Source organism: Panthera uncia, assembly GCF_023721935.1.
Source record: "Panthera uncia isolate 11264 chromosome B3 unlocalized genomic scaffold, Puncia_PCG_1.0 HiC_scaffold_1, whole genome shotgun sequence".
NCBI classification, from domain to species: domain Eukaryota; kingdom Metazoa; phylum Chordata; class Mammalia; order Carnivora; family Felidae; genus Panthera; species Panthera uncia.
Window position 1 is genome coordinate 103,022,097 of NW_026057582.1, and position 17,693 is coordinate 103,039,789.

The 17,693-nt window shown below is 38.5% G+C and overlaps 1 protein-coding gene across 5 annotated transcripts in view; it reads left to right on the plus strand.

The window, feature by feature from the left end:
- Positions 1-56: 56 nt before the first annotated feature.
- The window catches only part of APH1B (aph-1 homolog B, gamma-secretase subunit), a 140,526-nt gene continuing 122,889 nt past the window's right edge, over positions 57-17,693 (plus strand). For 3 of the 5 annotated variants that reach the window (XM_049611733.1, XM_049611732.1, XM_049611731.1), the window contains exons 1-4: positions 60-304; positions 1,717-1,887; positions 7,453-7,523; positions 8,883-9,005. In XM_049611733.1, coding sequence (XP_049467690.1) covers positions 192-304; positions 1,717-1,887; positions 7,453-7,523; positions 8,883-9,005 — 478 coding nt within the window. In that variant the 5' untranslated portion in view covers positions 60-191. Of the gene's footprint in view, positions 305-1,716; positions 1,888-7,452; positions 7,524-8,882; positions 9,006-17,693 lie in introns of all 5 variants that reach the window. The other 2 variants (XM_049611730.1, XM_049611734.1) reach the window with 2 other exon arrangements.

Below are 17,693 nucleotides of genomic sequence, written 5' to 3' on the forward strand. Positions count from 1 at the left end.
TTCGCCGCGCCCCGCCTCCAGCCCCCTCCGCCGCGCCCCGCCCCCGTCCCGCCTCCAGCCCCCTCGGCCGCGCCCCGCCTCCAGCCGCCTCCGTCGCGCCCTGCTCCCGCCCCCGCGCGGCGCTGAGCTCTGTCGGCGCCTGGCGTACTTCGAGTCCCCGCCAGGCCTCCGGGCCGGCTTCCGCGGTCGCCATGACGGCGGCCGTGTTCTTCGGCTGCGCCTTCATTGCCTTCGGGCCTGCGCTGGCTCTCTACATCTTCACCATCGCCACTGAGCCGTTGCGCGTCATCTTCCTCATCATCGGGTGAGGCGGTTGCGCCGGGAAACCCGGGCCCGGGGCTCCCCTCCCCCGCCGGAGATACCGGCGACCCCCGGCGTCCGCACCAAACGGCTCGATCTTGTTGGGCTTGGAGGGGGGAAAGGTTGGGAGGGGTGAGCCGGGACCCCGGTCCCCTAGTACTCCTCGTCCTCCGAGGGTCGGCGGGAAAAGAACAGGAGCCCCGGGACCCCACAGTGGGGGCTCTGGGGAAGGAGCTCACACTGGGTCTCAGAAAACCCTGATGCTAGGCTCCTGAGTTTTTGCCGAGGGTCCATGGGTATGGGCTTTAGTGAGTCGTGAACCCATTAGAATTGCATGAAAAAATTGTGGGTAAGTTCACATATTCACCTTTTATATTTCTTGAGGGGGGGGGGGTCTCTAGTTTCCCTCAGATTCTCACAGGCATCTGTAATCCCGAAGGGGTTAAGAGCACATTAGCACTTGGGGTTTAGGTGCTTTTAGAACGTAATGCCCACCCCCTACCCCGGATCAGCCACTTCGGAATGTCTGGCGGGGGGGGGGGGGGTTCGGGCTACGGATTTTTTCCTTAATGCTCCCCAGAAGGACAGCCAAAGGCTGGAAACCTGTGAAAACACCGACGCACCTGTCAGTGCATCTCCTGGCAGGAGCTTGGTAAATACTGAACTCTGGTGGCGAAGGTGGTCATAATCCCAGTTCTCACCTGTCCTGCAGCCTTCCCGGGGCTCCCCACGTCCCCCTCCTCCCTTGAGTCTCACTTAGTACCAGGAGAAACAGCCTTGGTAGGCCAGTGATTCCCACCTTCTCTGAGCTGTTTCACCTCTCGCAGCTGTAGTGAAAGTGCTGCATCACAGGTGTCATTTTAAACACAATAGAGATTTGGGCAAAAGATTTGTAAAGCTGGTTATAATCATTTAAAATCCACAGGTATGTTGCAAAAGCGGGACTGGAAAGCTGATTTAGATTTTCAACCATCAGCGGTTTCCAACCTCTGAATTTTATACTAATCACTGTGTTAATAGAGATGTAGACATTTTTCTGGAAAAGGCTCATACTTACACATCAGTGGGCAAAGCCTTAATTAGGAAGAGTAGCAAATAACCAAGTTTCTAGCTAAATGGCCCTTGGCAGGTAGTCTGCAGATGTACTTAGAAATAGCAGAGTCACTGGAAAAAAAAATGTTAGGAAAAATCTCACGTTCCTCTTGGAGGGCATGTTCGTCTCCCTGGGGAAAACGAACCAGTGATGAAGAACAGTTGATCCAAGCATCACTTTATGAGGACCCCCCCCCCCCCGCCGCCTTGTTAAGGAGTCAGGAAATCTGTTCCTTCTCAAGTAGGGGTTGTTTGTTTGTTTTTTTCACTTTTAAGTCTTTATTAATCCTGTTCACTTAACCTTTTCCTCCCTCTAATTTTCAGAGCTTTTTTCTGGTTGGTATCTCTGCTGTTTTCGTCCCTTTTTTGGTTCATGGCAAGAACCATTACTGACAACAAAGATGGACCAATACAGAAATATCTGCTGATCTTGGGAGTGTTAGTCTCCGTCCTTGTCCAAGAAATGTTTCGATTTGCATATTATAAACTTTTGAAGTAAGTTAAATGTTTGCTTTACCTTTTTTTGCATTTATACTTGAATTATGATTTAGTAGTTTGAAAATGTTAATATAGTGTGGTGTTTGAGGGTCCGTGTCTTCCTAACAGAGTTGAAAGTCAAGGGATTGTACATTTTCAGCCTGAAAATACTGAATATTTTAACTGAGTATTTTAACTTCCTTCATTCACTCATTCAAAAAATACTTCTTCAGAATTAAATTAGTGCCAGGCACTATCCTGTGCACTGGGAATGATACATCCTGATTAAAAGACAGTTTCTGTCTTCACGGAGGTTATTTTATAGTGGAAAGAGATGACAAATGAATGAACAGGAAGATACATTGTATGTTAGAAGATAATAAGTGTCTTCCAGAAAAATAAGCCAGAGAGTTATTGAAACAACAAGAAAAACTGTTCCAGGTTAGAATTTCTGTGTGCTTCTTTTTGCTGCCACTTAAAATAAATAATTCTTGTGGAGATTATGCCTACCACTGTTTTAAATGCATTAGGGGAAAACTGGGGTTTATTTTGTGATAGTTCATGGCATTTCATATCTATAATAGAAAAATAGATTTAAAAAGAAGCCACTGTCTTGAGTTTCATTTTTTGGTCATAGGCTGTCTGTAGGACCCATGAAGACCTCACATGAAACCACTGATTTGAAACACAGCTTGATCTTGGGACCATGTTTTCTTTCAGGCAGTCATGAGGTTGACTTTGATTATGTAGTAAGAATTAATAAAGTGATGTGTGCTCTTTTTATTTCTGCAAATGAGATGATTAAGGCATTCCACGAATTTCATAGATGAAATCAAGACAGAGCCTCAACAACATCTCTTATAATAGGCTTCTGATAATTTGTTCTTGCCACTATGCCAGGCCTTCTCTGTTTTTTTTTACTTGTTGCTTTTAATAACAGATATTGAAATTTAACACTGAAGCTGTTTTAATTACAAATAACAAACCCAGGAAGCTACTGTTTAAAAGCAAAAGTTCTATCTTAGAACAGGTTTAAAAATGATATTTCCCCTAGTTTCTGGAAATATTAAAGAGCAAAAACAAAATACCGACAATTACTTTTCAGTTTCCACAGGAGTACAGTACCCTTAACAGATGGACCATCTATTCACCTGTGGATGTTTCTGGTATGCAGCAGTTACTTTCATTCAAAAATTTAATTTTAACTTTAGAATATATTAAGGTAGACAAAGTCTCCCCCTTTCTGACCTCTGCCCCACATGGCCAAATGAAATCTTTGTTAACATGGTTGTCATCTTGTCTCTTACAAGGCTACCCATACCTCATTTCTTCACCTGGCCCTCAGAAGACGTAGATATGGCTTCCAAACCTATTCCATCTCTGTTCTTTACGTCACTAGACACCCCCGTTTTTAGTGCCTGGAGTTCACCTGTGCTTAAGACAAGCACAGTACTCTGCTGTGGTCGAAGTGGTACCAAGCAGTGGCCCTTCCCACCCTTGACTGGGCACTGTCCTCTGAACAACTCAGCCTCAGATTGCACTGTTTTTTTCCTGTCAGCAACATCATTGGCTCATGTTAGTTTTACATTTTCCACATGATGATCCTGATTTTGAAGTAGGTTAATTTTGAACGATTTTACAGTGTAGGGATATGGGTTTAATAACCCCTTAGGGCTTTAGGTCTGTAATTCAACTTGCCTGGAGTGGCTAAATCTGCCGTTCTTTACCACCTTCGTTCTTCATGGTGTCTACCTGGAATGCAGCCTTTTATTTTGCACTGTCCTATGTTTCTAAAGGACCACAGGCTGAACATTACCATTTTTAATAAGGGTAGTGAGGGAGTGGGGCCATATGTGGAAGGAATTACAGGTCAGTCTGATGGCTCTCAGGCCCGCAAGTTCAGTAAAGCCACTTTGGCTTTCTGGGGAAACCGTGTTTACTCCTCTGAAAGGGCCTTTGAAAATTAGCAACCAGGTAACACGACAAACCTGTATTCATAGGTTCCTTTAAGGACACCTGAGTGGCTCAGTCGGTTGAATTAGGCTCAGGTCATAATCTCACGGTTCTTGGGTTCCAGTCCCGTGTTGGGCTCTATGCTGACAGCTCAGAGCCTGGGGCCTGCTTCAGATTCTCTGTCTCCTTCTCTCTTTGCCCCTCTCCCACTCACACTCTGTCTCTCAAAAATGAATAAACGTTTAAAAAATAATAGGTGGCTTTATTTGCCATTGCAAAATGCATCTTTGCTGAAACTTTGGATTATTGTACCGTATCTTCCTAGCACATTTTAGACATACTGGCTGTCACGTAGTTATGTGTTAAAACAAGTTTGAGAATTATTATGATACTTTATTCATGACTAACCTATAAATACATTTAAGTTGTTGTCTTATGCTATGCTGTATTTAAATATAGGAACTTTGGTTCAGTCGATATTTTAACTATCTTCACTGTTAAAGTGGGTTCTTAACTTTAAATTACTGCCTTAATCACATATTTGCTATCCGAATTTGGTGCCAAGATTAAAATGTGAACATTTTGCACTGTTTTTTTTTTTTTTTTTTACATATATGAAATTGAATCAAAATAATTATCATTGTAATCTCATAGTTTTATTTCATGGGTCAGGCTTTAAGGAAGAGTACTTCATCTTGAATAATGAATAATAATTTTCACCCTAGCAAAGAGTTGTACCCTGAGAAACTGGCATGTGGCCACAAGTAATAGCTCTTCCTATATTAATTTTTTAAAAAATCCAAATTATGGGCCTGTACATTGCCTACAATATACATTAAAAAAATGTTGGCTTGGGTTAACCTTTTGCAATTTAATCCAATTTTGTCTTACAATGCTGATACCATAAATATTTCCTAATTTTAGAAAATCTTCCATTCATAGAAAAGATACTCTTTACTATAGTTTCTTAAAAGGCATAATCTATTTTTAAAAATTTCTAAAATGGAATGTTTATATGCATATTTTTTGATACTGTTTGTCTCTTACTACACATACACAAAAGAAGACAAAGAAAACATGATTTATCAGTAGTTTTTCAAAGTTTGTATTTTAAAAATTGGACTTTTTCTTTTATGTTCTTGAAAATAGTAATAAATGCAAACAAAGAATTTTCCACTTCAGTAAAACTGTCAAAAATGCTGTCCATCAAGAATATGGAAACTACTTTTTCATTTCCTAATGTTAGCATTGAGAACTGTTAATGCCATTGACCTTTCCTCTCACAAATTTGTAATGTGGAATGAGGAAGTTTATTAAACTTTTGAAATTATATATTTAATATATTTGTGATAGCAGTACTTTGCTATACCAGATAGCAAAAATCTTTTATTCATTATTGAGCAATTTAAACAGATCCTCCAAAATTTAATGATTCTGTTGTATTCTTACGTCCATTTGTTGATAGAGATTATTACTATCATATATGTCTCTAAGCATTTTTTTCTAAGCTTTATTTTTTTTTTTAAGTTTATTTATTTATTTTGAGAGAGAGAAAGCACGAGTCAGGGAGGGACGGAAAGGGAGAGAGAGAGAACGAATGCCAGGCAGGCTCCATGCAATCAGCACAGAGCCCAACTCAGGGCTCAAACCCGTGAACTGTTGAGATCATGACCTGAGCTGAAGTCAGATGCTTAACCTACTGAGCCACCCAGGTGCCCCTTTTTCTAAGCTTTAATTAGCCTTTAATAACATTCTTGTGACAGGTTATTTTATTTTATTTAGAAAAATTGAACATTTTAGTTGGTTACTGCTCCAGAGAAAGATGATGACAGGCACTTAATGTCACTGTCCTTGCTACCAAATAATGCTTCTAAATGGAGTACCCTGACATCACATATTGTTTGTCTTGAGTCTGGAAAAGCAAAAGGCCTTTTTCATTATGCTTATTGCTATTTTGGTTGAATTCTGCATTGCCTTAATTTACTTTTTAAAAAAAAAATTTTTTTTATGTTTATTTATATTAGAGAGAGAGACAGAGTGTGAGCAGGCAAGGGGCAGAGAGAGAGGAAGACACAGAATCGAAGCAGGCTCCAGGCTCTGAGCTGTCAGCAAAAGAGCCCAACACGGGGCTTGAACTCACAATCCGTGAGATCATGACCTGAGCTGAAGTCAGACGCTTAATCGACTGAGCCACCCAGGCGTCCCCGCATTGCCTTAATTTAAAGAAATCCGTGATATTTATACTTATGTAATGAATAAGCCAGCTGTACTGAATATGTGTACCTTGAAATTTAAATTAATACAATGCCCAGAATATAAGTATGTTTTGGTTAATTTAAATTTTCTGTTTTTAGAGTTAACCCAACTCATTTTGTTTCCGCATTTGCTAAGAAATCAGTCTAAAATGTTCAGTTTCTTTATTGCTTTAACAGATATACTTTATAATAAATATAATGTAGATATCCTTGGAGTCAGGATCATTGTTGCAGAGTTTCTAGCCAACAAATGTTAGTAATAGTGACAGTAGTGGAACAGACCAGCCACGTCTTGCATTCCTACATACATCTGCATGGGAGCAGGGACTCATGGTAAGTTTCTGAATTGTTCACAGCACAGATATGATCACTCTGAAGATCATTTCACATTGAGCAATATTTTAATGTTTCATTTAGGTATTCATTTATCTCCTTTTCTGAGCGCAGCATTTTATTCTCCTCTGATTATTTCTTATCTGAAGCCTGATCGGGATATGAAACAAATATGTTCAATACTTTTATCATCCGAAGACCAGGTTAAGTACTCATATAAGAGTTCAGACCATGGGTATTCTAGGATTTAAGAATAAGAAAGTAGAGCACCTTAGGGACCTAGATCCCTCACTGAGTGGCTCAGTGAGTGGAGTGTCTAACTTTGGCTCAAGGCATTATCTCACGGTTCGTGAGTTCAAACCCCATGTAGGGCTTTGTGCTGACAGCTGGACCCTGCTTCAGATTATCTGTCTTCCTCTCTCTCTGCCCCTCCCCCACTCACACTGTCTCTCAAAAATAAGCATTAAAAAAAAGGGGTAAGGAGATAATAGCAATCACCAGTCACTGGCAAAGGTGGTTTCTTTGAGACACTGCTGAGTCAGTGAGACTTTGGAGGATGAGTATAATTTAGGTCCTATGAAGTGGAAGGTAGAAGGGAGGGTAGCAACATAACTATAACCCAGGCAGGAGATAGTATAAAGTACCACTAAACTGGGATTGAAGATATAGTACTTTTGAAAGAGAAAACAATTCAGAGTGATAGATGCCATAGGATATTGAATTAAATATTTATTGAGCTCAGAAAGTAGTCAGAACCATACTTTTTTTCTTACTAAACCCAATCCTTGATGGCTTGTTTACTTACATTTTTCTTATTTTTTTCTCTTCTACATGAAAGTCAGATAAAAGGCAAAATGTTGGTTGTAAATTTCGATTGATTTAAGTTAATTGAAAATTTTCTGGGTTTCGTTTAAATGGATTTTAGATTTAGAGTATAACCTGATTAGAAACCTCAATAAGCATCTAGGTTTTGAAATATTTTGTGTATTTTCCTGATATGCTATTTTCCTTTTAAAAAATTGTCTGTATGGTTTTATTTTAGAAAAGCCAATGAGGGTTTGAGGAGTATAAACCCAGATGAGACAGCACCCTCTATGCGATTGCTGGCCTATGGTAAGTTGGAACTGCATGTTGTCGTCAAGAGAAAAAACCATGCCTGGCATAAGAGCCATTTTTACTTTCATGTCTTTGTAGATTTTAAATAGTATTTTATCCCTGCCTTGGCCTGTTGGTGTACATTGTGTCTTTTTCTAGCTTTTCAGGACCATTATATAAAGAAAAATAATTATGCAGGTGATCTGTGTGTCCATTAAATATTAACTAGATTTGAAACTTGGGTTTCTAATATGTATACACCCTAACAGTTTTTAAGTGATGTTTCTCTTCTCTGGATGGTTACCATGACTTTGGCTATACTAGGAGGACTTTTCATATTAAATAATTAATACCCTTGTATAGTCTTCTTTCAGAATTATGTTTTAAAGACTGGATCTAGGTCCCTAAGTTGAATCACCTTTGTTTGACCCAGGAATTACTTTCTATAATCCAGTCATCCCTCAAGATCAGTTCCAGTTTTGAACCCTCAGACTTTTTTTTTTTTCATTTTATTTAGCTTTATTTAATTTTACCTTATTAATTTTTGGAGAGCTGACTATATACATTATGACATAGGTGTGCAAAGATGAATACAGTTATAGACTTTAAGGTGTGAAACATTAACCAAAACAAGAGAAGTATTAACTCCCTTACTCTATGCCTGGCAGACCAAATCTAAACACTGTTTTAAAAATGATATTGATAAAGTAATGACAGCTCAACATTCTGACCTCTTAGTTTTTGACCTTTTCATCTTCAAAGACCTACCTCCAACTTTCCTTAGCCTCCCCCTCCCACGAATGGTAGGAGGCAGAGTTAGGAGGAATCTGTACATAGTTTATCCGTGTTGATTCTCTTGTCCTAAGCTCCCAGTTCCCAACCCTGGCTGCACATTAGTGTTACTGGGGAGGCATTAAAATATATTCATGTTTAAAACCCACTCTGGAATAATTAAATAGAGTTGCCATGAGGAAAGGGAAGAGATCTGTTCAATTTTAAAAGTTGCACAGATGTTTGTAATGTGTGGTCAAGGTTGAAAATTAGTTCTACAGACTGTTAACATAAACCAAAGCCAGAACTTCAGCAGTGTCTTTCTCTGCCTTGCCTATTGCTTCTGTGCCTTTCTAGATCTTTTTCTCTCCTTTTCATTTCTCTGCTACATTCCACTGTTTATTTCCCTTCCTTTTACACCATTCTTGCTCTATTTATCATTTAGCCAAGCACTCATCTTTTCTGAGCCAGCTTTCTCCACAGCTTCTCCAATAGCATGTGTCCTTTTTCTCCTTTAAAAAATAATATTCTCTAATCCTTGGAAATTTTATTTGAAGAGAAATCATAACATAAAAAGGGTCTAACAGTGTGTTTCTTCCTCTTTAGTTTCTGGCTTGGGTTTTGGAATCATGAGTGGAGTATTTTCCTTTGTAAATACCCTTTCTGACTCCTTGGGACCAGGCACAGTGGGCATTCATGGAGACTCTCCTCAGTTCTTCCTAAATTCAGGTATGTGCCTACCAGTTGTGAATGTCAAGTCTTCTGGTCTAAATGATCATCCTTATTGAAGTTACCTGGCTTAGGAATTCAAGTGAATATAAATTTATGTGATACCTTTTAAAGGCAAAATACTGTTAGACATCAGAAGGAAAGGACCTAGGAGGGGCGCCTGGGTGGCTCAGTCAGTTAAGTGTCTGACTTTGGCTTAGATCATGATTTCACAGTTGGTGGGTTCAAGCCCTGCATCGGGCTCTGTGTTGATAGCACAGGAGCCTGGAGCCTGCTTCACATTCTGTGTCTCCCTCTCTCTTTGCCCCTCCTCCACTCACATGTGTGTGTGCTCTCTCTTTCTCTCAAAAATAAACATTAAAAAAAAAAAAAAAGAAGTAAAGGACCTAGGAAAATAAAAATTTGGTTAGGGTATTTAGGATTTTAGGGTGGAATTTAGCATACATAAAATTTATTTTTATTTTTGTGTACTAATAATGTTGCTGTGTAGTTGATATATTGTAAGTGAATTTTTATAGGATATATGCTTTTTGATTTTTATTAGTTTGTATTTATTTTCAGTATAAGCAGTAGTCTTTACTTAGTCATCTTGGCCCCTTTTTGGGATAGGCAGTATAACTGGATTTTGAAATTGGGAGGGAAAATGGTTGTTTAATGTGATGTTTATGCGTCTACAATGTATATTTAAACATACCCGTATCATTTAGAGACTAACAACAAATCTTCCCTTTTCCTTAAGAACTAGAACACTAATAGAACCTTAGAATCCCTTGTTTTTCATTGTTTCTTCCCCACAGGTAACTATTGCCTTGACTTTGTGTTATTAATTCCCTAGGTTAACCGGGTTTGAAAGGTAGGGTTTGTTTTTTTTTTTTAACTTATATACGTATTTTGTTCTGAAGGTAAAACATGAAAGTTTTACCTTCATGTATGTATCTGAAAAGAAATTAATAGTTTTCCTGCTTCTGAATATTTAAAAATAAATCATGCGACATTCTTTGAAAAAAGAAATTGAGAGGAAAAAATGATAGTAGAGAAGTTGACCTTTTTTTTTTATTGCTTTTCAATTTTTATTTAAATTTCAGTTAGTTAACATAAAGTGCAGTATTGGTTCCAGGAGTAGAGTTCAGTGATTCACCACTTACATACAACACCCAGTGCTCATCACAACAAGTGCCCTCCTTAGTACCAGTCACCCATCTAGCTCATCCCTCACCCACCTCCATCCATCAACCCTCAATTTTGTCTCTATCATTAAGAGTCTCTTATGGTTTGTTCCCGTCTCTCTTTTTTCTTTTATTTTTCCCCCTTCCATTTGTTCATCTGTTTTTTTCTTAAATTCCACATATGAGCGAGCTAATTGTCCTTCTCTTTTTTCGCTAAGCATAATACATTCTAGCTCCATCCATATTGTTGCAAATGGCAAGATTTCATTCCTTCCGATGGCTCAGTTATATTCCATTGTATATACATACCACATTTTCTTTATCCATTTATCAGCCGATGAACATTTGGCCTGTTTACACAGTTTGGCTGTTGTTGATAGCGCTGCTATGAACATTGGGGTGCATGTGTGCTTTTGAATCAGAATTTTTTTTTTTATGAAATTTATTGTTAGCTTGGTTTCCATACAACACCCAGTGCTCATCCCAAAAGGTGCCCTCCTCAATGCCCATCACCCACTTTCCCTTCCCTCCCACTCCCCATCAACGCTTAGTTTATTCTCAGTTTTTAAGAGTCTCTTATGGTTTGGCTCTCTCCCTCTCTAACTTTTTTTTTTTTTCCTTCCTCTCCCCCATGGTCTTCTGTCAAGTTTCTCAGGATCCACATAAGAGTGAAAACATATGGTATCTTTCTCTGTGTGACTTATTTCACTTAGCATAACACTCTCCATTTCCATTCACATTGCTACAAAAGGCCATATTTCATCCTTTCTCATTGCCAAGTAGTATTCCATTGTGTATATAAACCACAGTTTCTTTATCCATTCATCAGTTGATGGACATTTAGGCTCTTTCCATAATTTGGCTGTTGTTGAAAGTGCTGCTATAAACATTGGGGTACAAGTTCCCCTATGCATCAGCACTCTTGTATCCCTTGGGTAAATTCCTAGCAGTGCTATTGCTGGGTCATAGGGTAGATCTATTGTTAATTTTTTGAGGAACCTCCACACTGTTTTCCAGAGTGGCTGCAACAGTTTGCATTCCTACCAACGGTGCTGGAAGGTTCGTTCCCCTTTCTCCACATTCTCATCAATATCTGTTGTTTCTTGTATTGTTAATTTTAGCCATTCTCACGAGTGTGAGGTGGTATCTCATCATGGTTTTGATTTGTATTTCCCTGATGGTGAGTAATGTTGAGCATCTTTTCATGTGTCTGGTAGCCATCTGGCTGCCTTCTTTGGAAAAATGTCTATTCATGTCTTCTGCCCATTTCTTAACTGGATTATTTGTTTTTTGAATATTGAATTTGATAAGTTCTTTATAGATTTTGGATACTAACCCTTTATCAGATATGTCATTTGCAAATATCTATCCTTTCCTATTGCGTTGGTTGCCTTTTAGTTTTGATTGTTTCCTTGGCTGTGCAGAAGCTTTTTATCTTGATGAGGTCCCAATAGTTCATTTTTGCTTTTGTTTCCCTTGCCTCGGATGACATGTCTCATAAAAAGTGGGTCAGAGGGGTTGCTGCCTGTGTTCTCCTCTAGGGTTTTGATGGTTTCCTGTCTTACATGTAGGTCTTTTATCCATTTTGAATTTTTGTGTATGGTATAAGAAATTGGTCCAGTTTCATTCTTCATGTTGCTGTCTAGTTTTTGCAACATCGTTTGTTGAAGAGACTGTCTTTTCTCCATTGGATATTATTTCCTGCTTTGTTGACGATTAATTGCCCATATAGTTGTGGTCCATTTCTGGGTTTTCTCTTCTGTTCCACTGATCTGTGTGTGTGTGTGTTTTTGTGCCAGTGCCATGCTGTCTTGATGACTACAGCTTTGTAGCATAGCTTGAAGTCCAAAATCGTGATGCCTCCAGCTTTGCTTTTCTTTTTCAGGATTACTTTGGCTATTCAGGGTCTTTGTGGTTCCATACAAATTTTAGGATTGTTTGTTCTAGCTCTGTGAAAAATGCTTGTGGTATTTTGATAGGGATTGCATTTAATGTGTAGATTGTTTTGGTGTAGTATAGACATTTTAAAAATGTTTGTTCTTCCGATCCATAAGCATGGAATGTTTTTCCATTTCTTTGTATTCTCTTCAGTTTCTTTCATAAGTGTTCTATAGTTTACAGAGTACAGATACTTTACCTCTTTGGTTAGTTTATTCTTAGTTATCTTATGGTTTTTGGTGCAACTGCAAATGGGATTGTTTCTTTGATATCTTTTTCTGCTGCTTCATTGTTGGTGTATAGAAATGCAACAGATTTCTGTACGTGGATGTTATATCTGCAACTTTGCTGAATTCATTTATTAGTTGTAGCAGTTTTTTGGTAGGATCTTTCAGGATTTCTACAGAGTATCAAGTCATCTGCAAGTTTGGCTTCTTCCTTGCCAATTTGGATGCCTTTCATTTCTTTTGGCTGAGGCTAAGACTTCCAATACTATGTTAAATAGTGTTGGTGAAAGTGGACATCCCTGTCTTATTCATGACCATAGAGGAAAAACTCTCAGTTTTTCCCCGTTGAGGATATTAGCTGTGGGTTTTTTGTATATGATCTTATGATGTTGACATATGTTCCGTATATCCCTACCTTGTTGAGGGTTTTTATCAAGAATGGATGCTATATTTTGTCACATGCTTTTTCTGCATCTGTTGAGAAGATAGATCATATGGTTCTTATCCTTTTATTAATGTGATGTATCACATTGGTTTGCAAATATTGAGCCACGCTTGCAGCCCAGGAATAAATCCCAGTTGATTGTGGTGAATAAATCTTTTAATGTACTACTCGATTTGATTTCGTAGTATCTTGTTGAGATGAGTTGACCTTTTTATTCAAAGATACAGTATAAAAGGACCACCTCATTTCAAATTGCTTTTTCATCCACCAGGTAAAAATTGTCGTCATGCTGCCATGATCATACATTTAGAGTTGATAATGTACATAATATAAAATTTATCTTAAATGTTCAAGAAGAATCTTTTAAAAATAGTTTTAAGAAAATTCCATTGTATTTTTTTCTCCACAAGTTATATCATTAAAATAAGTGTCCCCCATAAACACGTTCTATTAATTAAAAATTATTTAACGTCTTATGGGGTGCCTGGATGGCTCTGTTGGTTAAGTGTTGAATTCTTGGTTTCAGCTCAGGTCATGATCTCATGGTTTGTGGAATGAGCCCCGTATTGGGCTTTGCATTGACAGCACAGAGCCTGTTTGGGATTCTCTCTCTCCTCTTTCTGCCCCTCCCCCCTCAAAATAAATAAAGATTAAAAAAAATATTTAACATCTTATACTAAAGGAATTTCTGTCCTCAAGGATCTTACCCTCTGGCAGAGAAAATGAGACTAAAAAAAAAAAAAAAAGGAATAACTGTTTTAATACAATTTAAGGTAGCAGTAGAACCAGATATTGGAAGGTATGCCCAAATTTTAAAAACTGCCACAGGTATGGAGGTTCCTCAAAAAACTAAAAATAGAACTACCCTACAATCCAGCAATCACACTACTAGGTATTTACTCAAAGGATATAAAAATACAGATTGAATGTAGCACATGCACCCCAGTGTTATAGCAGCATTAACAACAATAGCCAAACTATGGAGAGAGCCCACATTCCTTACACAGAGGAATATTACTCAGCCATCAAAAAGAATGAAATCTTGCCATTTGCAGCAATGTGGATGGAGCTAGAATGTATTGTGCTAAGCGAAATAAGTTAGAGAAAGACAAATACCATATATTTCAATCATATGTGGAATTTAATAAACAAAACAGATGAGCATATGGGAAGGAGGAAAAGAGAGGAGAGAGGGAAACAAACCACAAAGGACTCTTAACAATAGAGAACAAACTGAGGGTTGCCTGAGAGGTGTGTGGGAGATGGGCTAGATGGGTGATGGGTACTAAGGAGGGCACTTGTGATGAGCATTCGGTGTTGTATGTAAGTGATGAATCCCTGAATTCTCCTGAAACTATGATTGCACTGTATGTTAACTGAAATTTAAATAAAAACAAATTAAGCTGCTGAGGTAATTTAGTCGTCCTGACTGTTTTAGTGATCCCCAAACCCAGTAGACTCTTGTTCTTCATTTTAGTCCAGGCCTTGGTATCTCCTGTCTAGATTACTACCATCAACTCCCAACTGCTTAGTCTTTCCTCAGCACACATTTCATATGAATCTGTCCTATATGCAGGCAGCCACCAAACTGATCTTCTTTATACAAAAATGCATGACTTGCTAAGGTCTCTTCTTTCCAGGGATTAAGTCAGGGCCCATTACATCTGGCTACAAGTTCATGGGTTGGACTTATTTAGAGGCATCTCCAACAAATCTAATTTTCTTCATCGTAAGCATTCCATAATTACAGCATTTCCGGCAGTTTTTTAAAGGAATTATAATGAACATTAGGTTTTTAGAATAAATGTAATGTTAATAGCTAAAGTCTGTTAGAGTCTAGTATAAATGAACAAAACATAATCAGGAGGGAGTATTACTGCTACGCTTTTCTGTATTTTCTGAAATTGGCCTATTATACTGCTACCTAAGCAGTTTGGTTCACGTAGCATTCTCCTAATGGAATTTCTTTTTCTGCCAGCTTCTTTCGCTAGATGGTGCTAATTCCCTTTCATAAGACTAGCTGAAGATGATTCTTTTGGAAGAAAGTGAAAGAAAGATGTGCTAGCAGTTTGGGGATTGTATTTGCAATTTCTATAAATGCAAGAGAAAATGCAATATTCCAAAGAAAATGAAGTATTTTAATGTCTCTGGCTGTTAGGATGGCAGGTTGACCATGCTGTGAATATGACCTATAGAAATAAAGAACAGCTGTCATTTTATTATATGCAAGAGTTTCTTATTTGTTACAGCATCATTATTTGGAACATAAACTCTGAATTATTCATTGAAGACATTTTCATTGCATTTTTTTTCAATATATGAAGTTTATTGTCAAATTGGTTTCCATACAACACCCAGTGCTCATCCCAAAAGGTGCCCTCCTCAATACCCATCACCCACCCTCCCCTCCCTCCCACCCCCCATCAACCCTCAGTTTGTTCTCAGTTTTTAAGAGTCTCTTATGCTTTGGCTCTCTTCCACTCTAACCTCTTTTTTTTTTTTTTCCTTCCCCTCCCCCATGGGTTTCTGTTAAGTTTCTCAGGATCCACATAAGAGTGAAACCATATGGTATCTGTCTTTCTCTGTATGGCTTGTTTCACTTAGCATAATAACACTCTCCAGTTCCATCCATGTTGCTACAAAGGGCCATATTTCATTCTTTCTCATTGCCACGTAGTACTCCATTGTGTATATAAACCACAATTTTTTTAATCCATTCATCAGCTGATGGACATTTAGGCCCTTTCCATAATTTGGCTATTGTTGAGAGTGCTGCTATAAACATTGGGGTACAAGTACCCCTATGCATCAGTACTCCTGTATCCCTTGGGTAAATTCCTAGCAGTGCTATTGCTGGGTCATAGGGCAGGTCTATTTTTAATTTTTGGGGGAACCTCCACACTGTTTTCCAGATAGACTCCACCACAAGTCTGCTAGAACTGATACATGAATTTAGCAAAGTTGCAGGATACAAAATCAATGTACAGAAATCAGTTGCATTCTTATACACTAATAATGAAGCAACAGAAAGACAAATGAAGAAACTGATCCCATTCACAATTGCACCAAGAAGCATAAAATACCTAGGGATAATTCTTTGCATTTTAAAATAATAACCTCAGGGGCGCCTGGGTGGCTTAAGCGTCTGACTTCGGCTCAGGTCATGATCTCACGGTCCGTGAGTTCGAGCCCCGCGTCGGGCTCTGTGCTGACAGCTCAGAACCTGGAGCCTGTTTCAGATTCTGTGTCACCCTCTCTCTGACCCTCCCCCATTCATGCTCTGTCTCTCTCTGTCTCAAAAATAAATAAACGTTAAAAAAAAAAAATTAAAAAAAAAATAAAATAAAATAATAACCTCAGATTTGTATATATTTTGTGTTTGTTGTATATGTTATTTATAATTGCTATTGTAACCACTTATTTAGGTATAAGCTCATTTTTTTTAAGTTTATTTATTTTTGAAAGAGAATGAGAACATGTGCGAGTGGGAGATGGGCAGAGACAGAGGGAGAGAGAGAATCCCCAACGGGCTCCGCACTGAGCATGGAGCTCAGTCCCACGAACATGAGATCATGACCTGAGCCAAAACCAAGAGTCAGTTTTTTAACTGACTGAGCCACGCAGGCACCCTGCCATGAGCTCATTTTTAATTTGTTAGTTAAATCTGTAAGTTTATATGTTAGTTTAACATATGTCATTACACATGCCTAAGTAGTAATCAGAATAGGGCCTATGGGGTCACTATGTTAGTGTCAGAGATACACTGTATATAATACCTGTCTGTACATAAATTTTTGTGTTACAAGTAGGCATAGTTTATAAATGATATGTATTTCTAAGTTAATTATTTTTATTTATAGTTGTGTAGCAGGCGAGCATTAAATTTTATTAGAGTCATTACCATCTTAGTAATGCTGTATAGAGGCAAAAATATGGAAATTGGAGTCCTAAGTTCAAGTCTTTTTCTGGCTCATTAATTTAGTATTTTGGGCAAGTCCATTCGATCATTTAATCACTCATTCCACACAGGAATATTAAGTATTTTTATCAAACAGAAGTTATACCAAGCTATGAAAATACAGCTTAATTGGTGTCTGTGCCTTCCACTCTTAGTGGGGGATGAAGACAAACAGCTGATTATAGTAAAGTGTGATAAATGTTATGATGAGGAAGAGCCATGAGCACACAAAAGTCAAGCCCTGACCCATGCTCAGTTGACCTTGTGCTTGCCTTTTTAGTACTTTCTGCAGTTGTTATTAAGTGGTCAAGTGTGTAGTTATTTATGTCTTTCTCTCCAGCTGGATGCAAAGCCTTTTAAGCGCAAGGACTGTATCTGTTTTGTTCACACCAGCACCTCGTGGAGTCCTTTATTTCTCAAATATTGATGAAAAAATGAAAGCTGGGCACAGCTTATGGAGAAAGTGCTATTTGAGTAGAAACTGAAAGATGAATAATAGCTAGGCAGGCAAAAGAAGGAGGTTGTCAGGGAAGAATGTACTAGGTGGAGGGAAGAGGTCTTTTCCCTACTGTCCTGGAGGTAAGAAAGACGTTGTTCATTGGGTAAAGGAAGTACTAGACTTCTGTCTAACCCTCAATTTCCTCATCTTTCTTTTTTTTTTCTTTTATATTTGGCTTTTATTTATTTATTTTAAATATGAAATTTATGGGGCACCTGGGTGGCTCAGTTGGTTAAGCGTCCAACTTCAGCTCAGGTCACGATCTCACGGTCCGTGAGTTCGAGCCCCGCGTCGGGCTCTGGGCTGATGGCTCAAAGCCTGGAGCCTGTTTCCGGTTCTGTGTCTCCCTCTCTCTCTGCCCCTCCCCCGTTCATGCTCTGTCTCTCTCTGTCTCAAAAATAAATAAACATTTAAAAAAAATAAATAAATATGAAATTTATTGTCTAATTGGTTTC